Source organism: Oncorhynchus clarkii, chromosome 15 (assembly GCF_045791955.1).
Source record: "Oncorhynchus clarkii lewisi isolate Uvic-CL-2024 chromosome 15, UVic_Ocla_1.0, whole genome shotgun sequence".
NCBI lineage: Eukaryota > Metazoa > Chordata > Actinopteri > Salmoniformes > Salmonidae > Oncorhynchus > Oncorhynchus clarkii.
In genome coordinates, this window is record NC_092161.1 from 18,981,437 (window position 1) to 19,005,450 (window position 24,014).

General features: G+C 41.8%; 1 protein-coding gene across 3 annotated transcripts in view; it reads left to right on the forward strand.

The window, feature by feature from the left end:
• Positions 1–24,014, forward strand: part of LOC139367009 (5'-AMP-activated protein kinase subunit gamma-2-like) — a 97,407-nt gene that overhangs the window by 16,396 nt on the left and 56,997 nt on the right. For 2 of the 3 annotated variants that reach the window (XM_071104857.1, XM_071104860.1), the window contains exons 2-3: positions 53–124; positions 6,049–6,319. In XM_071104857.1, coding sequence (XP_070960958.1) covers positions 53–124; positions 6,049–6,319 — 343 coding nt within the window. The remainder of the gene's footprint in view (positions 1–52; positions 125–6,048; positions 6,320–24,014) is intronic. The other variant, XM_071104858.1, reaches the window with a different exon arrangement.

A 24,014-nucleotide genomic window follows, 5' to 3' on the forward strand; every position in this document is an offset into this window, starting at 1 on the left:
AATACTAATGCCAATGTTTATCTAACGCCGGCATTCTCTCCTTGGTCTACAGGACCTCGGCTCGTTTGCCATGCCCTTCTTGGAGGGAGATGCCGACCATGTGGATAAGGCCGACATACAGAAGGTACAGTGATGTCCCAAGCCCGGCACACCCTCACCACTACCAGTGTGCCCTGGGAAAATATCAATATTTAATATTTGTATATTTTCAGCTGTTCATATAGACTATTGAGAATCCAGCGATGGTTGGGGTTCATTTATAAACTGATGGTCTAGTCTAGATGTGCTTCAGCCAACTCTAGTGTTTTTTTTTCAACAATATAGTGATATAGTGGGCTACAGTACTTACAGTTTGGGTCCAAGATAGGGTTCATCACAAAGACCATCATTTGGTCAGTGCTGTTTTGTGTGAGGGAAGTGTCACCAATAGCCTCCTGCTGAGTGATTTTGCACTGTTGCACAATAATGACACATTTTACATTTAACTCTTATCCAGAGCGACTCATCCAGAGCGACTCATATAAATTAAAAGCATCCCCATCGCAATTAACATAGTTTTGATTAAAACCTAATCTTTTAATTTTCATCATTACCAGATTAAAATGCCATCTCATAATTGCACGCCTACTGTAGCTCCAGCGGGGATTGCAGCACTGACATTGGCTTTTGGTCTCTATTTAAAGTCGGGGAATGGCCCTAACTTCACCCTGAGCTAAACCCCTTGACACCTTTGATCAGATGAGTGCTCTGTGGGGATAATGGGGTTAGTCACACTGATGACATAAGCCGAGCCAGACCTGGCAATCAAGAGTTCTGGTGCGGCGTCATCTGGTTAGAGCAGGACTTGAGAGTACTGGTGCTGACCAGTGGCGTAGCCAGAAATTAGTTGCCATGGGGCGAAGAGAAAAATGTGCAGTTTTATAGCTAATCTCATGCTATTCTACAGATTTTTGCCATGGGGCAAAGACAAAATGTTGCGCTTTTAAAGCAAATTAAATTACAAATTAAATAGGTGCATATAGCCATAGAAGCACAGTGACATTATGCCTCATTGCAGTCATATTCTTGGCTTGGCATATTGGTGTGGCTTTCAGTTAGTTCTTTTTGGCAACCCATCCCATGAGAGTGAATGTCATTCTGTTCTGTTATATTTAATCAAATCTGACTAACCCAGCTTGCTATGAATTCTATCTGATGGTGTTTGCATGTTTTGGTAAAAATACAAATAATGTCCAGTTGGAATACTAGCTAGGTTTCCATTTATTAGAGTAAAGTAAACTCAGCAAAAAAATAAACGTACTCTCACTGTCAACTGCGTTTATTTTCAGCAAACTTAACATGTGTAAATATTTGTATGAACTTAACAAGATTCAACTACTGAGACATAAACTGAACAAGTTCCACAGACATGTGAAAGGGACACAGAAATGGAATCATGAGTCCCTGAACAAAGGGGGGGTCAAAATTAAAAGTAACAATCAGTATCTGGTGTGGTCACCAGCTGCATTAAGTACTGCAGTGCATCTCTTCATCATGGACTGCACCAGATTTGCTGTCTTGCTTCTTGCTGTGAGATGTTACCCCACTCTTTCACCAAGGCACCTGCAAGTTCCCAGACATTTCTGGGGGGAATGGCCCTAGCCCTCACCCTCCGATCCAACAGGTCCCAGATGTGCTCAATGGGATTGAGATCCGGGCTCTTCACTGGCCATGGCAGAACACTGTCTTGCAGGAAATCACGCACAGAACGAGCAGTGTGGCTGGTGGCATTGTCATGCTGGAGGGTCATGTCAGGATGAGCCTGCAGGAAGGGTACCACATGAGAGAGGTCTTCCCTGTAACGCACAGCATTGAGATTGCCTGCAATGACAACAAGCTCAGTCCGATGAGACACACCGCCACAGACCATGACGGACCCTCCACCTCTAAATCGATCCTGCTCCAGAGTACAGGCCTCGGTGTAACGCTCATTCCTTCGACGATAAACGCGAATCCGACCATCACCCCTGGTGAGACATAACCGCGACTCGTCAGTGAAGAGCACTTTTTGCCAGTCCTGTCTGGTCCAGCGACCGTGGGTTTGTGTCCATAGGCAACGTTATTACCGGTGATGTCTGGTGAGGACCTGCCTTACAACAGGCCTACAAGCCCTCAGTCCAGCCTCTCTCAGCCCATTGCGGACAGTCTGAGCACTGATGGAGGGATTGTACGTTCCTGGTGTAACTCGGGCAGTTGTTGTTGCCATCCTATACCTGTCCCGCAGGTGTGATGTTCGGATGTACCGATCCTGTGCAGGTGTTGTTACACGTGGTCTGCCACTGCGAGGACGATCAGCTGTCTGTTCTGCCTCCCTGTAGCGCTGTCTCACAGTACAAACATTGCAATTTATTGCCCGGGCCACATCTGCAGTCCTCATGCCTCCTTGCAGCATGCCTAAGGCACGTTCACGCAGATGAGCAGGGACCCTGGACATCTTTCTTTTGGAGTTTTTCAGAGTCAGTAGAAAGGCCTCTTTAGTGTCCTAAATTTTCATAACTGTGACCTTAATTGCCTACCGTCTGTAAGCTGTTAGTGTCTTAACGACCGTTCCAAAGGTCCATGTTCATGAATTGTTTATGGTTCATTGAACAAGCATGGGAAACAGTGTTTAAACCCTTTACATTGAAGATCTGTGAAGTTATTTGGATTTTTACAAATTATCTTTAAAAGACAGGGTCTTGAAAAAGAGATGTTTCTTTTTTTTCTTTTTTTGCAGAGAAACTGGAACTTTGTCAGTTAACTTTCCAAATATCGACCTTCAAAATATGCTAGACAAGGTAGGATCTTTTTGTGTCTGTAAAATTAATTATATGCAAAATGATGGTAGAAACACTTGTCTAAATATTGATATAATAACCATCATATCAAAATCAACTTGGAGTCACGCAATGATATGCCATGACACGACTCTTCGCTAAAGCATGAAGTTTCTTAGGCTACAGATGAAATAAGTTATGATGAACTTCCCAGGGTGGTGAAAGTGCAAGGTGATGAGCTTGATGCTCCTTTCCAATAAATACCGAGGGTCTTTTTCTGGTGACATGTTCATCGATGCTTGGCTGCCGTTTGACAAATAGAACAAAATATTTTGTCCATAAAAACCTCATCATGTAGGCTATACCCACACTGTATTTGCCAGCTGTTGGCTAGAGCGCACGTGGCAATACCAGTCGGCACACTCGCTATACAACACAATTATTTTGGTGAGAAAACCATCAGTAGAGTTGAAAATGTGATGAAAACCCATTTAACTTGTATTTTGTCATTTTGTATTTTTTATTAAAAAAACATGGGAATTTAACCGCAAAATGTATTTTTATGTGCAATACGTATTTCTATGTGCAATGCTCAGACTTTTATCCGCAACATAGGACGGCGCACAGTGTCGTCCGGGTTTGGCCGAGGTAGGCCGTCATTGTAAATAATAATTTGTTCTTAACTGACTTGCCTAGTTAAATAAAGGTTAAATAAAAAATAAAAAGTACATTTTGATGGAATGACATCTCTGGTGGGAAAATGCACATATTGTTTTTGTGCAGATTATAAAATATCCAAATGAAAATCCGTTGCCAATAAGATGGAAACCTAGTTAGTGACAAGTAAAGAGCATAATATATATTTTATTTATTTGATTGGGTCCCAAGTGTGTATGCCCCTGGTGCTGACGAAGGTGGCCTCTATCTGAACCTTCACATACAAACTGTGCACGCACTGTACATTTTCAAATGAAGAATGTGGCAGAGACGTCATCAGGAGACATGTTACAGCGGGCCTACCTGTCAATACAGGGACTGTAGATTTCCCTGTTGCCATGCGGAGGTAGATGTCTCTACATTTGGCATTGTTCCCAATCTAATCAATAATCTCATTCACACCTGATTGTGCAAATGGCAGTGTCCTCATTTAAGTGTTTCCATTATTATTCTTAACTGGATAAAGCTACACTCTGTTCTAATAACCTGGTTTTGAATGAAGTCTTTAACTCTTTGTGTTGCTGAACCTACTGCCATAGACTGTCATCCATGAACAATGTATTGGCAGTCTGTCCCCTACATTATGTTCCAGGCTGGCGGTGAAAGGCCTTCAAAGCAACATCCTAGCACCAATAGGATCAATTGAAACCAATAGAAGCCAAACTATTTTAAGTGGATGGCAAGAGAGGTCTTGCCTGTGCAATGCTGGATGAAACACTGTTGTATGGTAGACCTATACATTTGCTGCTCCATTGTTTTGTTGCCTGAGGGAAGGTGCGTGTGTTGGGATGTTAACAACAGAAAGAGCACTGCTAGTGGTTCCCTTCTAATGCAGTGTTTGTTTGGCTCAAGAGTTAGCTCTTACCTCAGACAGAATCTTCTCTGTCGTCCTGCGTCTCTCACCTTGGAGCATGAAGGTCGGACCCTTTTTTCCTGGTTTTGTAGCAGAAGCTACAGGGCCGACAGTGAATCAGGAAAAAAACAAGATAACCAGTGAAGGCCGTTGAAAAAGATAAGCTGATAGCTTTCAAGGAAATGGAGTGTAGTAGATCACATTTATTCATTTCCCTTTGTTGATTTCCTCCCAAGGTTTTAGTACATTTAGTATGTGACCTATTTTGTTCCCATACTGACTGTTGTACCCCGAGTTGCTGAACTGTACATAATACAGAATAATAGGTTTATAGTAAATAAAGCCCATGCATTGTTTCTCATATTTTTCCAGATTGTGAAAATAACAATCAGACTAGCTCTGAAAAAGATCTGATGTGAAAATGATTGGTCAAAAGACCAATTAGTGGAAGAAATATCAGAATTGGGCTTCCTGTGTCAAGGCAGCCCTAGTGGCTTACATTCCAAAAGTAGCACTGCAAGAATGAGCAGTCCATTCCAACTACACTCACCTTTTCTTAGTAACATTTTCTTCCTATGTATCATTTTAAATCTCTACATTCTTACTGCACGGCTTAAAAGCTTTGTATATGATTTGATGCAACCCTGAAGCCATCTGTGTCCATATGCATATTCATATTTATAAAGGTTGAGTCACTCCTCACATTGATTATGCTGGGTGAATCTTCTCAGCAGCGTTTGGCTCTCATCTGATAATAATAATGGACTATATTTGCCCTCACATCAAAACCTCTGACTCAGAACTGCTTGAACATTTGTAATTATTCAGCAAAGACCTGATAAACATTTCTTGGAATCATCTTGATATTCCAGACACTCTCAGACAGTGAAACTACACTCTGCAATATACCACCTAGGGGAAAGCACAACAGACTGTCTTCATTGCATCTCTAACTCTATTGTTTACTGAAAGGAGCCTGTTTCCAGTATTTTCTATTGTTTTATTTAACTAGGCAAGTCAGATTGGGACTCCCAATCACGGCCGTATGTGATGCAGCCTGGATACGAACCAGGTACTGTAGTGATGCCTCTTGCGCCACTCGGGAGCCCTACAGTAGACCTTTTTGTCTCATATGTTCAATTATTTGTTAATGGTTCATAGTGTTACTAGTAACCAGTTTTCTATCTTACGAGGAAAACATTACAAGGAACTTATAAATCAGGACAGTAAACTTTTGACATTGAACCAATTATTTTGGCTTTGCAAAGTCCTGCCTTTGAGAATTGTAGATTGGACACCCCCATGCATGGCAAAGTGGTAGATAAATTCAAGATAAACGTGTTCAACCTGGTTGTCTATCTCTTGAAACAGAGAATGGGAGCTATTTCCTCTCAACCAGGAATGACGTGAAATTAAAGTTAAGCCCCTTCCCTCTTCTTAATCCTCCTTAATAGGTTCCAGCTGTGTCTAATTTTGAGAAGTCAAATGGCTATATTGAATTGTGCATTTTATGTACATTTGGCATGTTGCCAACAAAAGTGCTTATTCTCTGTGATTGAACATAGTCTAGATCTTAATCAATACTCTCTCATGTCACTGCTGTAAAGCTGTGTTGTCAAAAGGAGAGCAAAAAAGCCTTGTTTCCTACAAAGCGATCAGTAAACTCTTTGTTTTCTACCTCAGGATGATGGGAGTTGCCACTCAGCCAGCCCGACCAAAGGCTTCTTCACGCGGGGGCCCTTCAGTCGGCCCTCCAGTCCCAAGTCGGCCCCTGCTAGGACCAAGAACAGCCCAGGCTCCCCCAAAACCATCTTTCCCTACCCTTCGTCCCACCAGGACTCTCCACCCAAGTCGCCTCGTCGCCTGAGCTTCAGCGGCATCTTCCGCTCTTCCTCCAGAGACTCTAACTCCACCTCTCCCATCAGCATCAAGCTCTTCTCCAGGGCCAGGAAAGGTAAGACCAGTTGCTCTAACCCCAACGGCGTTGGTTCTGTGAACCACGCTCATATGTTATTTAAACCTGAAGAGTTGTGTTAGCTCCCCAACTTAATGCCTAGGCAGGAAAAAACAGATTCAAACTCTGGTCGATCACATATGCGCAGTATATGAGCAGTATGTGTGTGAATGGGGGGGGGGGATACAAACTACAATATGGCTCAAATTGTTCTTCTGCTTCTGTGGTAGTTAGTGTTTGTGTACTTTTAGGTTGTTTTAGGATGGTAGACGGAAATGCCTGCGTTGTGTATTGGACATGTGGTTGAGGGGGTGATGCTCGTTCCTATAGGTTGTGTCAGGTGAACCGTGTGGATATGCTGTTCTATGAGTATTATTGTGGGATCCATCATCATTTGACATAGAATGCAACAAAATTATGCCTTTTATCATTAAATGAATTTATATTCTATAGTCTAGAGATGGATATTGTTGTTGTCAGAGGAGATGTTGTTTCTGGTGGACTGGTGGTGAACTTGCTTGCCGGGGGGGGTGTACTTTTTGCTCGGCTTGCCAGCCTTTCGTCTCTCACCTCCCACACATTGACTTGCAGTTGCATCCCTTTACGTTCGCCTCATTTCAGAGGACATAAGTACACAAGTAGAGCTACAAGACCAGGTACATGAGTTTAGTGTTTAATAGGTGGACATGCCTTTAATTATTTTTTTAACCTGAAGTACCAGGTGTGTAGATAATCACCAGGTGTCTAGCTAACTCATGGCTGTTATGTAATTGATATATGTTGCCATTAGATTAAGATCACTTTATTGGTCAATTGTCCAACCGAAATTTGTTTTCCGATTCTAACCCAACCCCTCCGAAAGACACACATACACAAGCATACAAAAACAAGTTTTTGTTGGAGTGGTGAGTTGGGCTGCCACAATGGTTGCCCAGGGAGCTGTTGTTGGCTGGGATTAAGTGCCTTGCTCAAGGGCACAACGGCAGGCAATGGCAGCAATGGCAGATGCCAGCAACCCTCTGGTTGCCAGCTCACTTCCCACCGGATTTTCCTCATCAGACCCAGGATTCGAACTGGCTCACCTCTAACCACCAGGTTACCCGCCACCCAATTACAACTGACGCCTGTAATGACGGCTATTTAAATGTTTGATTTCAACCTTTATTTAACTAGGCAAGTTAGTTAAGAACAAATTCTTATTTACAACAACGGCCTACCCCAGCAAAACCCTAACCCGAACAACGCTGAGCCAATTGTGCACCGCTATGGGACTCCCAATCACGGCCAGCTGCGATACAGCCTGGAATCGAACCAGGGTCTGTAGTTTAACACAATATCTGACTTGAAAAACATGTAAATTACATAATTGGGATACAAAAGGAACATGCATACATTGCCTGTATGTTAAGATCAGCTACATTACTCTTGACATTTGGGTGTAATGGTTGTGGAGACTGGAGTTTTCCGTATCAACTATGATTGCTAGATAGAGCCAGTCTTTCCCCTAGATTATTTTTAAGTTTTACAGGCATTTTGCAAATGCCCCCAGAGCAACATCCAGGCCCTCTGCATAAAGATGGGAGAATTCAGATATTAATTAATTGTTTTAACACTCTCCACTGAGTTTGTAAAGTTTGTATCTTTATGCACCTCCGCTATTGGTACCATTAGGCCTGGAAGGCAAAACATTGGGATACACTGGAATGACCTAAAACCACGTGACAGTCCAACTTAGTTCAATATCAACTTTTCTCTCTGTGGTATTTATAGTCTGGTCATTTCATTGGTCGATATATTGCCGCCCCTCCCTTGGCAGAGTCATACTGCATCAGTGGGCGAGTTCGTTTTGCAATACCCCGGTGGCCTGGGTGGGCGGAGTTTGTGCAGTTTAGACCATTCTATTGGTCCTAAAATCTCCACCCACCCGGAGCACTAGGCAATGCAAAAGTAACTCACCTAGTGTGGATACTGACATAATGTGAATCAGCAGAGTTTGTGTTTGTGTCTCTGGAGAATAACTCACATTTTCCCAAAGTCTTGACCAAGAGGAAAAGTTGCTGCTTATGACTGCCTTGTGACACACGAAATGTACTCTATTCCATTCCAAGGAAGCTCTACAGCTGTCAGATTTTTTGTTTTGTTTGCTATGGTTCAATGACATTTGTATTTGTTTTGTCTGTCACAGTTTTTAGCTTATATTTTCAGTTCTAAAAAGGATCTCATATATACAGTGCCTTGCGAAAGTATTCGGCCCCCTTGAACTTTGCGACCTTTTGCCACATTTCAGGCTTCAAACATAAAGATATAAAACTGTATTTTTTTGTGAAGAATCAACAGCAAGTGGGACACAATCATGAAGTGGAACGACATTTATTGGATATTTCAAACTTTTTTAACAAATCAAAAACTGAAAAATTGGGCGTGCAAAATTATTCAGCCCCCTTAAGTTAATACTTTGTAACGCCACCTTTTGCTGCGATTACAGCTGTAAGTCGCTTGGGGTATGTCTCTATCAGTTTTGCACATCGAGAGACTGACATTTTTTCCCATTCCTCCTTGCAAAACAGCTCGAGCTCAGTGAGGTTGGATCGAGAGCATTTGTGAACAGCAGTTTTCAGTTCTTTCCACAGATTCTCGATTGGATTCAGGTCTGGACTTTGACTTGGTCTAACACCTGGATATGTTTATTTTTGAACCATTCCTTTGTAGATTTTGCTTTATGTTTTGGATCATTGTCTTGTTGGAAGACAAATCTCCGTCCCAGTCTCAGGTCTTTTGCAGACTCAATCAGGTTTTCTTCCAGAATGGTCCTGTATTTGGCTCCATCCATCTTCCCATCAATTTTAACCATCTTCCCTGTCCCTGCTGGAGAAAAGCAGGCCCAAACCATGATGCTGCCACCACCATGTTTGACAGTGGGGATGGTGTGTTCAGCTGTGTTGCTTTTACGCCAAACATAACGTTTTGCATTGTTGCCAAAAAGTTCAATTTTGGTTTCATCTGACCAGAGCACCTTCTTCCACATGTTTGGTGTGTCTCCCAGGTGGCTTGTGGCAAACTTTAAACGACACTTTTTATGGATATCTTTAAGAAATGGCTTTCTTCTTGCCACTCTTCCATAAAGGCCAGATTTGTGCAATATACGACTGATTGTTGTCCTATGGACAGAGTCTCCCACCTCAGCTGTAGATCTCTGCAGTTCATCCAGAGTGATCATGGGCCTCTTGGCTGCATCTCTGATCAGTCTTCTCCTTGTATGAGCTGAAAGTTTAGAGGGACGGCCAGGTCTTGGTAGATTTGCAGTGGTCTGATACTCCTTCCATTTCAATATTATCGCTTACACAGTGCTCCTTGGGATGTTTAAAGCTTGGGAAATCTTTTTGTATCCAAATCCGGCTTTAAACTTCTTCACAACAGTATTTCGGACCTGCCTGGTGTGTTCCTTGTTCTTCATGATGCTCTCTGCGCTTTAACGGACCTCTGAGACTATCACAGTGCAGGTGCATTTATACGGAGACTTGATTACACACAGGTGGATTGTATTTATCATCATTAGTCATTTAGGTCAACATTGGATCATTCAGAGATCCTCACTGAACTTCTGGAGAGAGTTTGCTGCACTGAAAGTAAAGGGGCTGAATAATTTTGCACGCCCAATTTTTCAGTTTTTGATTTGTTAAAAAAGTTTGAAATATCCAATAAATGTTGTTCCACTTCATGATTGTGTCCCACTTGTTGTTGATTCTTCACAAAAAAATACAGTTTTATATCTTTATGTTTGAAGCCTGAAATGTGGCAAAAGGTCGCAAAGTTCAAGGGGGCCGAATACTTTCGTAAGGCACTGTAACTTGAGATCTCATTTGACATGGACTAAAGTGATTCCTGTTGAAATCTATAATCTGTGATATATCTCCAAGTTGTGTTGTTACAGTTTTCTACTGCTCTTGTCGATATGTGTTACCGTACCTGAGATTTCGTGAGGTGCATAGGCGCCTGAGCATTGGAGCAAACGGAGCAGCTGAAACCCCTCTCTTTAGAGAGAGAGATACTTAGATGACTTTATATGATACGTCCTCATTTCGTTAAACCTCCCTAGCCCCACCCCCCTTTAAAAAACAAAAATCCTCTGTGCTGCATACTCACCTTGCCCACTACCCCACGATACAAAACCACATCACACATCACAATAACCAAAACCTCACCATTTCTACAACCGTATATCCAACCCACCTTCCCTAGCTATACAAACGGCCTCCCCGACACACCATATGTCCTTAAACATCTCCACAATTTTTATAATTTTATAGAACTCAAATTCCACCCTAAGGCGCACAGAGACCATCCTATTAAATAATAGTAAAGGGTCTGTTATCCCCCCACTTTGACCCTGTTCCTCCTTGTTAGCCAAATAGCCAAACATGCCTGAGCAAACAGAAAATTCAACAACACACATTTGGCCCTTTCCTTATTCGAATACCTGTACCACTACAAACCCCCGGGAAGCTATCCTTCCATGCCCCACATAACAGAGCTTTGCTCTTGCCCCAATTCACCTTAGCCAACGAAGCTCACTTGTACACCTTCAGAGTATTTTCTAGTGCCTGCATATCCTGACCACCACCGAACCATCATCTGCGTAAGCTGACACTGCTATGCCTGTCAAAACACCCATACATGTCCAGCACACTCCCTGCAGTCTCCTGCGTAGGAGGCCCAGGAAAGGCTCAATGAATCGTGTATATAATGGCCCAATAGAGGGCATCCTTGTCTAATGCCCGCATCACCCAGACTGGCCTACTGAGCCCCAGCATACAACATTTTCACACAAGCCAAAAACCTTTCCCCAAACCCAAACATCACATTAAACAGATACTCATGGTCCACTCTATCAAAAGCTTTCTCTTGGTCTAGAGAAACCAGTCCAAAGTTCACATTTGAAACTCTCGACATGTCCAACATGTCCTTGAGCGTCCCGGTACACATTATGTCTGGTCCTTGTGTACTATAGAGTCCAGTTGGGATTTCAGTCTGTTGGCAAGGACCTTGGCAAATATCTTGTAGTCCTCACAGTGCAATGCCACAGGCCTCCAGTTCTTAAGTTCACACAAGTCCCCTTTTTGGGCAGGAGAGTCTGGGTTATGGCCTCTGACAGTTCACTTCATCCTCTGTGCCAGGGAGATCTTAGGGAGTTCTGCAAATAAAACCTGAGCACACATAGAATCACACAGTTCTGCCCTATACAACTCAGTATAAAACTCCACAGTCCGCTCCCGCATCTCCCCTATCACAGAGGTCACCCGTCCATCTGACAGCTGCAGACAATGCATGCCCTTGGCTTCACCGCTCTGTCTTTCCAAACCAAAGAAGAAGGAGCTGGGAGCATCCATCTTCTTGAGCATGGAGCACCTATCTCCGTTTGCTTTAACCTGGAAAAACTACCCAGGTCCTGATATAATTTAGCTAAATTAGCCTGGAGGCCTACATTGCCTTGCCGCTCTTCACTGATACTACGCTCGAGTTCCCCCAACACTCCCCTAACCTCTGAGGATGACAGAGCTGTATACTGTTGACAGAAAAGACGAATTCTGACTTTTCCCACAACCCACCATTGACTCAGAGATTCATACTCCTCACTATGCTGCCCCCACCTTTCCCAAAACGTCTGGAAACCTGAGCAAAAAGTGGCATCTTATTAGAGCTTTACTTTACATCCCTACGTTATATCGGCATCGAACACGTCACCCTCCCTAGGAGAGGGGGTAAGTTTTGATCACAATACTGGGTGGGGTGAATATATTTTGACATACATTCTTTTTTTGTTAACTAGTGAATAGTAGCCTACAGCAAAGTGTGTTTAAATCATTTCTAACTTAACAATTTATGCTAGTTTTTGCTAGCATGTGGGTTTCAGCTTGCTTGAGCCTACTAACTGAGGAGTGTTAACTCACCTGTTTCCATACACGTTTCATTTTTTATAATTTATCTTACAAAGGAGTTGTTTAATCTAACTGCTTAACTATTTATCTGTATGTGGAAATGTATTTAGTTATTTTTTACTCATTTGGAAGAGATTTCTGAATGTTCTTCGCCCAGCATACACCCGTCCAACCAGACATGCTTGATCTACTAATTTGCTGGATGCAGAGTTCAACAGAGTTCAAGTGAAGGTCAAGCAAATCATAGAGAAAGCAGACTGTATTGCAATCATCTCTGACGGGTGGTCGAATGTTTGAGGGCAAGGAATAATTAACTACATCATCTCCAGCCCTCAACCAGTATTCTACAGGAGCACAGACACAAGGGGCAACAGACACACCGGTCTCTACATTGCAGATGAGCTGAAGGCAGTCATCAATGACGTTGGACCACAGAAGGTATTTGCACTGGTGACAGACAATGCTGCGAACATGAAGGCTGCTTGGTCTAAAGTGGAGGAGTCCTACCCTCACATCACACCCATTGGCTGTGCTGCTCATGCATTGAATCTGCTCCTCAAGGACATCATGGTACTAAAAACAATGGATACACTCTACAAGAGAGCCAAGGAAATGGTTAGGTATGTGAAGGGTCATCAAGTTATAGCAGAAATCTACCTCACCAAGCAAAGTGAGAAGAATAAGAGCACCACATTGAAGCTGCCCAGCAACACCTGTTGGGGTAGTGTTGTCATCATGTTTGACAGTATCCTGGAGGGGAGGAGTCTCTCCAAGAAATGGCCATATCACAGTCTGCCGATATGGACAGCCCCATCAAGAGGATCCTCCTGGATGATGTATTTTGGGAGAGGGTGGTAAGCAGCCTGAAACTCCTGAAACCTATAGCAGTAGCCATTGCACAGATTGAGGGAGACAATGCCATCCTGTCTGATGTTCAGACTCTGCTTGCAAATGTAAGAGAAGAAATGCGTACTGCCCTACCCATTTCACTGTTGCTCCAAGCAGAAGAAACTGCAGTTCTGAAATACATCAAAAAGCATGAAGACTTCTGCCTGAAGCCCATACACGCCACAGCGTACATGTTGGACCCCAAGTATGCTGGCAAGAGCATCCTGTCTGGTGCAGAGATCAACAAGGCCTATGGTGTCATCACTACTGTGTCTTGCCACCTTGGCCTGGATGAGGGCAAGGTTCTTGGCAGTCTGGCAAAGTACACTTCCAAGCAAGGGCTTTGGGATGGAGATGCAATATGGCAGTCGTGCCAACATATCTCATCAGCCACCTGGTGGAAGGGACTTTGTGGATCAGAGGCTCTTTCCCCTGTTGCCTCCATCATCTTCCAAATTCCACCAACATCAGCCGCCTGGTCCTTGTTTGGGAACACACACACCAAAGCACACAACAGGCTGACCAATACAAGGGTTGAAAAATTGGTGGCCATCCGGGCCAATTTGAGGAGTTTTGAGCCTGACAACGAGACATCCTCAACAAGGTTGGAAAGTGACAGTGAAGATGAGGCCTCAGAGTCTGTTGTTCAAGAGGTGGACATTGAGGAAGTCCAGGGAGAAGACATGGAAGCCTGAGAGGAAGACAACCAACGCTTTAGTTTCTAGACAATCATTTTACAGATGTATATTGAACACGTTTTTGGGAGATGTGATGGATCATTGGGGATCATTCAATATTCCCTATCTTTTGTTGTTCAGTGAAATCCTCCCATGTGAAGAGTCAACTCATTTAAATAAAGTTCAATTTGTAACTAAATTTTTTTTTCCTATTGGAAGGATTTAATCATTTGCAATTATGTCTACTTATGATAGGTAAAATATTTATGTTTCTGTCTCCATATGATATGGTAAATATATCCAATGTAAAAAAAAAACATTACATTTAAATGGCATTAATATTAATTCCCGTTATTTCCCATATATTCCTGTTAATTCCCATGGAAAGACACATATTTCCCTCAGATTACACAGACCCACAAATAATTCAAAAACCAAATCAAATTTTGATAAACTCCCATATCCATTAGGTGAAATACCATAGTGTGCCATCACAGCAGCAAGATTTGTGACCTGCTACCACAAGAAAAGGGCAACCAGTGAAGAACAATCCAACATTGTAAATACATTTTAATTATTGTCCCTTTTGTACTTCAACACATTGTTACAACACTGTACATAGTGATAATATGACATTTGAATGTCTCTTTCTTTGAAACTTTTGTGAGTAATGTTTACTGTTAATTTCTGATTGTCATTTCGCTATAGTTGATGATCTATTTCACTTACTTTGGCAATGTAAACGTAGGTTTCCTATGCCAATAAAGCCCTTTGAATTGAATTGTGAGATAGGGAGATTAGGGACAAGGTGGCACGTTCGGTGAACAGGTCAGTGTTCCATGACCGCAGGCAGAACCACAGCAATTGGATCAGCAGCATGACCAGGTGGACTGGAGATGGGGACAGACAGGAGTCATCAGGCCAGGTAGTGCAGAGGCATGGTCCTTGTGCTCAGGTCCTCGGGGAGAGAGGGAGAGAGGGAGAGGATATGGGAGAATTAGAGGGAGCATACCTAAGATCACACAGGACAGCAGATAGGACAGGAGAATTACACTAGATAGGAAAGACTGACCCTAGTCCCCCAGGCACATAGACTATTAGAGACTGAGAAAGGGTATTTGACAGCACACAAAATGTGTTGAGAATGATTTCACAGCATTCTTGTTATGTTACATTTGGATGTGTGAGAGTGGAAGGCGTCAGTGTCGGCAGCAGTGTGGGCGATTTGATGCTAATGGCAACACTTATGTAACACCACTAAGCTCGCACGCACGCGCACACACGCACACACACACACACACTTGTCATTTTACTTACTGTTAAGGCTGGCTTTTCCTCTTGAAACTATTTATTGCCCAATGTAGAACGAGAAGTACTTGCATTAGCACACTGATTTAAAGTATGCCTTAGTGATTTATTGCACCAACAAATGTGGCTTTGACCTTCTGTAAACTTTCTGTAGATTCAGCCAGTTCCTCTTTCTCACTGTTATTTCTTTCAACCCTTCACCTTCACCTCTATTAACATTTGGGTGGGTGTACCTATGTATTTTCACTCTTTTTTTGAGACTGTTGAGATAAGTAGGCAATCAAATGCAAGTAAGAGTTCATCTCGACTTGTATTTGGCATCATTGCCCTCCCATATGTGACTTGTTTCAGGAAACTAGGCGCGTCACTACTTCAGAGGAGCGCCATTTGAGCGTAAATTATCATTTATTTTAAATCAAAATGTTTTTTTGGCAGAAATGCCTTCTGGAACATGTAAACTTTCATGTGCCTTAATAACAAACTTGTATGCCATCTGTAAATATTAAAAACAGCAACCTTCCCGCTAGCCATGATTGGCTGAGATAATGAGTGGGCTGGACATGCCGAGAGATGAGTTCAGATTGGTATGCCATATAGCACGCTTCTGTCTATTTGAGCTGATCAGTATGTGTAGGTAATCCTGTCTAACGCGTCTTTTTTGAAAGATATCACGTAGTAGAACTGCATATGTGTTCACCATGACAAGATGCGGGTAAGAGTCTAGATTGCTACATTTTCAGATATTACACGTTTCTAATTTTGTCAGAAAGTATTTTTATTTTCAAGTTTAAGCGTGTTGTTGCTGGCTGCAGTAATACCCACAAGGACGTGTTTTTGCGACTCATTTGTGGTACAAAAACGAGAAGCTAGCTTTGAAGTGGGACAGGATTGGAGTATAGGAACCGTGGGCACGTCTACTGTATGCTGTGCTCATTTCACCCCGGAAGACTTCGATGATCTATACTGAACAAAAATATAAACGCAACATGGCCAAGCAGCCACACACAAGCCTAAGATCACCATGCACAATGCCAAGCATTGGCTGGAGTGGTGTAAAGTTTGCCGCCATTGGCCTCTGGAGCAGTGGAAACGCGTTCTCTGGAGTGATGAATCATGCTTCACCGTCTGGCTGCCAGGAAAACGCTACCTGCCTGAATGCATAGTGCCAACTGTAAAGTTTGGTGAAGGAGGAATAATGGTCTGGGACTGTTTTTCATAGTTCCAGTGAAGGGAAATCTTAATGCTACAGCATACAATGACATTTAAGATGATTCTGTGCCTCCAACTTTGTGGCAAAAGTTTGGGAAAAGCCCTTTCCTGTTTCAGCATGACATTGCCCCCGTGCAAAAAGCGAGGTCCATACAGAAATGGTTTGTCAAGATCAGTGTGGAAGAGCTTGACTGGCCTGCACAGAGCCCTGACCTCAACCCCATCTAACATTTTTGGGATTAAATTTAACGCAGACTGCGAGCCAGGCTTAATCGCCCAACATCAGTGCCCGACCTTACAAATGTTATTGTGGCTAAATGGAAGCAAGTCCCAGCAGCAATGTTCCATCATCTAGTGGAAAGTCTTCCCTGGAGAGTGGAGGCTGTTATAGCAGCAAAGGGGGGACCAACTCCATATTAATGCCCATGATCTTGGAATGAGATGTGAGATGACAGGTGCCCACATACTTTTGGTCGTGTAGTATATTATTAAACAAATAAACATGACTTTCAGCAGAAGCTTTTATTGAAGGGTTACATTTTTTTCAAGGTGAAGCATATACAGTATATGATTGTACATATTGTAATATATCTATTAGGACAGAAACTATCGAAGTTCAGTGGAATAATTTCTTGAGTATCAAGCAATCAAGGTTTTCAAGGCCAGCATACAGTGAGTTTCAACATTAGAAAATTACATTTGAAAGATTGGTTGAATACAAAACATTTACAATTCCGTTATTAGATTGATGATAACTCATTATTATTCTATAAATATATATATTTTTTTAATTCACCACAAACAGTATGATTGCAATCCATTAACACACAATATGTAAATGCAGTATACAAATGAAATTGGCTACTCTCAAACAATTACAACTTATTTTTTTCATTCAGGATAATAAATGTAATGTTAACCTATATATTAACGTTAGGTTCCAAAGGTCTTTTGTAATTCATTTCTGTGATGGTATAGAAAACTCACACAAGACAACAACTGGTACCTAGTAATTAAAGGAGCTACATGCACAATTAGCAATAGATTGGATTTCTTTGCGTTTAAAAAACCCGACTTACAAATGCCTAAAATAGCATTGCACTACTTTTTTACCGAATCATAATCTCAAATACCTGCTGCAGGGACAGCGTTTAATAATTATGTTTATATCATGGAATTGTATTCCTATACTACTGGAGATATAGCGTTAACATTTAGAACTATTTGCATGTAGAAATGCGAAATCTAGCCCATATTAAGAAGAATTTTGCCTGCCTTGTTACAAACAAATGTCTATTTTTTATGTAAATTGATGTAAATGGTCCGGACTCTTTTTTTCTCCCGATTTTGTTATATTTTTTGGTTTTGAGAAACTTACACCAAATAGTGATTAATTTCCTCATCCTTATTGTGCAGTACGGGGGCTCTGAAAAACATTAACAAAGGCTCCAAAAACACCCAAATACGTCCTTTTAGAAATGGACAAGCTCTCAGTATATTGATACAGGTCTTTAGATGTCGTACACATGAAATGGTGTAATTTCAAACTTTATCCGCAACGTTATGTTCAATTTTGTTGCGACTCGAACCATACATCTTTGTCCATTCTACAGGTAACTACCAAAATAAAGGAAACACTTGAGTATAGGCGAGATACAAAGTATATTGAAAGCAGGTGCTTTCACACAGGACATTCTTGACACTTGTAGAATCTATGCCAAGGCGCATTAACGCTCTTCTGGTGGTGTGTGGTGGCCCAACTCCCTATGAATACACTTTATGTTGGTATTTTCTTTATTTTGGCAGTTACCTGTAGCAGCAGGCTACACGGACAATGGAGCACCTGGATAGGGGAAACGACTCGAGTCACACAAAATGGAATATAACTTGCAGAGAAAGTTTGGAATGACACACTTTCATGTGTACAACATCTAAAGACCTCTGCACCACCATACTGATAGTGTTTCCAATTTTTAAAGGAATTATTGGTGTTTTTGGAGCATTTGTTAAATGTTTTTTCTGAATCCCCGTACTGCGCAACGAGGATGAGGAAATTCATCGCTGGTTGACGTAAGTTTCTGAAAAACAAGTGAAATCGCAAAAAAAATTGTCTAGACCCTTCAGATATTTTTTTTTGATTTGGTTGTAAAAAAGCAAACATCTCCTTTAAGAGAGATCTCTTCAGGGACCCCTGAAACAGGCCAGTTTCCCAACCCTGTGCAAGTAGAGAAGGGGCTGCACAAACCCAAAGACCACAACGATGGAGAAACAAATGGAGAATGCCAAACCAAGCTTATTGTCTTCTAAGAAATTCTGAAGTGGAATTGCTACTATAATAGTAAAATAATTCATCAGCATTGCCACCATGATAATTACAATTATCCTAAAGGCCCTCATCTTCATGTTTATCCCTTCTCTCTCCCTGTCTCCTTCCCCCGGTCCAGGGCGTTTCAGCGCCCTGAGGACAGCCAGGCAGCAGAAGAGCATCACAGAAAAAACAACCAAGTTCAACCCCAAAATAAAGTAATTGATTGCAAGTTGGAATTCATTAAGCACATGCACAAAGCAGGACCCAAGCACCATCAGCCAGACCAGCCCAGAGCACCCCACCCTGTATCTCAGGGGTTTGTACTTCAGGAAGGTTACAGGGTGAACCACCGCCAAGTAACGCTCCACACAGACACTACACTGGAAAAGGGGACGACCAGTGCTGATGAAACCCATGCAGAATCCTATAACTTTCAGTACAGAACCGTTAATTTGGAAGTACATGTAGATTATATTCAACAGACAGTTCAGGCAGAAGAGGATTTCAGACACGGCGAGGTTGAGAGTGAAGAAATCCGAAGCCACCAACCCTCCTGCTCCGGTCACTATCAGCCACAGGACGTAGAGATTGGTGGGGAGACCCAGGAAGAGGTTGATGCTGTAGGCAGCAGTGTAAATTATATACATAGCTGGATAGAGACCGTATTTGGTGAGGAGAGTAGTGTTGCTTTCTATGGAGGTGTTCATCTCTTTTCAATAAGTAGTGTACACCCATCTAGTGAGTTGCAGGTGCTGGGTACAAAAATAAATAGTAATGAAATAAATGTATTTCAGGTGTTCATAACTTCCCAGTTGTTGAGAATGAGATCTGTGAATATTAAGGACAAACATTTCCCCTTGGAGTGATATTTTAACAATCCATTAACATGTGTTTCTTAGTTGATAGACAGCCACACATTACAAATGTACCTTATATTTAAGCTAGTTGCTAGCTACAGTACCAGTTAAAAGTTTGGACACCTACTCATTCAAGAGTTTTTCTTATTTAATTGTTTTACTAATTTCTACATTGTAGAATAATAGTGAAGACATCAAAACTATGAAATAACATATATGGAATTATGTAGTAACCAAAAAAGCGTTAAACAAATCTAAATATATTTTAGATTCTTCAAAGTAGCCACCCTTTGCCTTGATGACAGCTTTGCACGCTCTTGGCATTCTCTCAACCAGCTTCATCTTGAATGCTTTTCCAAAAGTCTTGAAGGAGTTCCCACATATGCGGAGCTCTTGTTGGCTGCTTTTCCTTCACTCTTGTGGTACAACTCATCCCAAACCATCTCAATTGGGTTGAGGTCGAGTGATTGTGGAGGCCAGGTCATCTGATGCAGCACTCCTGGAGGTGTGTTGGGTCATTGTCCTTATGAAAAACAAATGATAGTCCCACTAGTCGCAAACCATATGGGATGGCATATAGCTGCAGAATGCTGTGGTAGACATGCTGGTTAACTGTGCCTCGATTTCTAAATAAATAACAGACAGTGTCACCAGCAAAGCACCCCAACACCATCACACCTCCTCCTCAATGCTTCCTCCTGAATTGATCCGACCAACCAGTGCTCCCGCACATTGGCTAACCGGGCTATCTGCATTGTGTCTCACCACCCTCCAACCCCTCTTTTTACGCCTCTGCTTACTCTCTGTTCATCATATATGCATAGTCACTTTAACGATACCTACATGTACATACTACCTCAATAAGCCTGACTAACAGGTGTCTGTAATAGCCTTGCTACTCTTTTTTTCAAATGTCTTTACTTACCTACCTACACACACACACACACACACACACACACCTTTTCGCACCATTGGTACATTTCACTGTGAGGCCTACACCTGTTGTATTCGGCGCACGTGACAAATAAACTTTGATTTGATTCACGGTAGGAACCACACATGCGGCGATCATCTGTTCACCTACTCTGCGTCTCACAAAGACATGGCGGTTGGAACCAAAAATCTCAAATTTGAACTCATCAGACCAAAGGACAGATTTCCACCAGTCTAATGTCCATTGCTTGAGTTTCTTGGCCCAAGAAAGTATCTTCTTCTTATTGGTGTCCTTTAGTAGTGGTTTCTTTGCAGCAATTCAACCATGAAGGCCTGATTCATGCATTCTCCTCTGAACAGTTGATGTTGAGATTTGTCTGTTACTTGAACTCTGTGAAACATTTATTTGGGCTGCAATTTATGAGGCTGGTAACTCTAATGAACTTATCCTCTGCAGCAGAGGTAACTCTGGGTCTTCCTTTCCTGTGGCGGTCCTCATGAGAGCTAGTTTCATCGTAGTGCTTGATGGGTTTTGTGACTATACAATTTTCTGCATTGACTGACCTGTATGTTTTAAAGTAATGATGGACTGCCGTTTCTCTTTGCTTATTTGAGCTGTTCTTACCATAATATAGACTTGGTATTTTACCAAATAGGGCTTTCTTCTCTATACCACACCACCCCTTACCTTGTCACAACAACTGACTGGCTCAAACACATTAAGAAGGAAAGAACTTCCACAAATGAACTTTTAACAAGGCGCACCTGTTAAATGAAATGCATTTCAGGTGACTACCTCATGAAGCTGGTTGAGAGAATGCCAAGAGTATGCAAAGCTGTCATCAAGGCAAAGGGTGGCTACTTTGAAGAATCTCAAATATAAAATATATTTAGATTTGTTTAACGCTTTTTTGGTTATGTGTTAGTTCATAGTTTTGATGTCTTCACTATTATTTTACAATGTAGAAAATTGTAAAAATAAAGAAAAACCTTGAATGAGTAGGTGTGTCCAAACTTTTGACTGGTACTGTCGCTAATTACCAGACTTGTATTGTTAATAAGGTAGTTATTAGGGCTGAGTATTGGCAGAGACTTTATAATACAATTTGTATCACAATACATAGACATAACAAATTGATTCATATTGCAATTATATATGCATCTCAATGCTGTATGTGTTGCGATTTAATTCTGCCATATGGTAGTATTATGGTATTTTAAATCATGCCAGGAAGACTTTTTACCTGAGTAATTTGTTTACAACTCCTCAAAGTCAGATATTATCTGTTAATCTACTATATGTTAAGGGTTTTAATCAAATATTATTATTCACAATAAACAGTTTGAGCTTTTACGTAAGTAAAATCTAGGTACATTTTAAATATATAACAGCATGCTAAACATTAATGTTATTTAAACGTCTAGTCTCTTACAACAATCCAACCATTTAAACTTAAAAAATGATGAAATTCAGACATTTCTAACCTGGATTGTCGGAGCAGTCTTTTCTTCCGTAAGGCTGTAGTGGTAGTGTCCAAAAAGTCTAATGGTCTTACCAGCACACCTGTGTCCCCTCACTACAAAAACAAGTTTGTTAATTGTCCAGAAACTGATTTGCAAAAGTAAGAACATGAGCAAAACTATTTGCCTAACTTTCCAGTCTGGTATATTTCTACATTAAAGCTCACACATACAACGCATGAAATTCAGTAGAAGCTTTTATTGAAGAGGTCAAATCCAGAGGTTACAATCAAACACCAACAGGTAAGTGCCAAAATAATAAACATCAATATAAAGTGTCTTAATTGGACCACCATGAGCCAGAACAGCTTCGATGCACCATGGCATATATTTTGCAAGTGTCTGGAACTTTATTGGAGGGATGCAAAACTATTTTTCCACAAGAAATTCCACAATTTTGTGTTTTGTTGATGGTGGTCGAAAACTCAGGCTCAGTCACCGCTCTAGAATCTCTTCTTCTTCGTGTGAATTTCTGGCAAACTAGACTCTGTGTTGCGCCTTTCAGTGTTCAGGTTGTCAATTTTGGGCACAAAATAAAGGGGATCATCTTAAATTGCACAACCATCAAAACACCTAAACAATCCTACACCAGGCCGTCTACTCCCCGAAGATCTTCTGCACTAAAATCTCTCACACCCAAATATTTATCTGCTGCTGCAACAACCACATCTATCTTCTGTGATTTCCACTCCATCAGTGCAGTGCAGTTGATCACAATGGCTATAAACGCATCAAATCCAACCTTACTAAACCTCATCCTCTCTGGATCTCTCTCTCTCTTCAGGCCTACTCACTGGGGGCTCCCAGTCAAATCACTCACCCTTGGGCTACTCTCTTCACTGCCTCAGCATTGGAAACATTCTACCCCAGAACATAGGCCCTCACAGAATAGCGAATATAACCTAAGTTGACCTTGTCAGCTAGAAACTCTGTGTCAAAGCTCAACAAGACACAGAGTATTTTCAATCTCAAATCTCCCACCGGTCTACATCTTACCAAATGGCGTGCATCATAAATACCAGGAATATTATTATTATTATTTTTATTTTTATCCGCAATTTTATTTGGGGATAAACTTGTCTCATTGCTGCAACTCCCGTGCAGACTCGGGAGAGGCGAAGGTCGAGAGCCATGCGTCCTCTGATACACAACCCAACTGCCGCACAAGCGGCACTGCTTCTTGACACAATGCCCATCCAAAATAAAAAAAATAATATTCCTAGGACGTCCTGGGTGGCACAGTGGTCTAAGGCACTTCGATGTATGAAGTGCCTTAGACCACTGCGCCACCCAGGAGGTCCTAGGAATATTTTTTTTTTATTTGATTCACCATTACACTCAACGCTACCCCACTGATCACTCCTTTGAGCTGCTCCCTGCTCCGGAGAGTAAAGCAAGACACAGGTTGAGCCCCGTGACGCATGAAGCACAGCGCCCGCCCCCTCTGGGTGGAGGATGTACGAAAAATACAAACAATTCCACTTCTCCAAACTTTCACAGATGTAACCACATGTCCTTTCACCCGGCCTGAAACAACCGACGGGTCAGACAAAAAGCAGGAATCGTACTCCTACCGGTCCAAAATCATCTCTGATAGGACTCCCATGGCAACCATTGGAAGTGTCTACCACACCTGTATCCGCAGGTACTTCTGGCTCATAAATTTTTTTAACACAAAAACAACCAATCTATTTACAGACATGTACATTATTTATCACAGTGTGTAACATAAAATATTTGAGCAGTTTGACCAACTAGGTAGAGCAGAAGGAGTGAGTACAACAGAAATACAATGTTTACATACAGTACTGGTCAAAGTTTGGACACACCTACTCACCACCACTGCCTTGTCACAACACAACTGATTGGCTCAAACGCATTAAGAAGGAAAGAAATAACACAAATGTATTTTTAACAAGGCACACCTGATAATTGAAATGCATTCCAGGTGACTACCTCATGAAGCTGGTTGAGAGAATGCCAAGAGTGTGCAAAGCTGTCATCAAGGCAAAGGGTGCCTACTTTGAAGAATCTAAAATATATAATATATTTAGATTT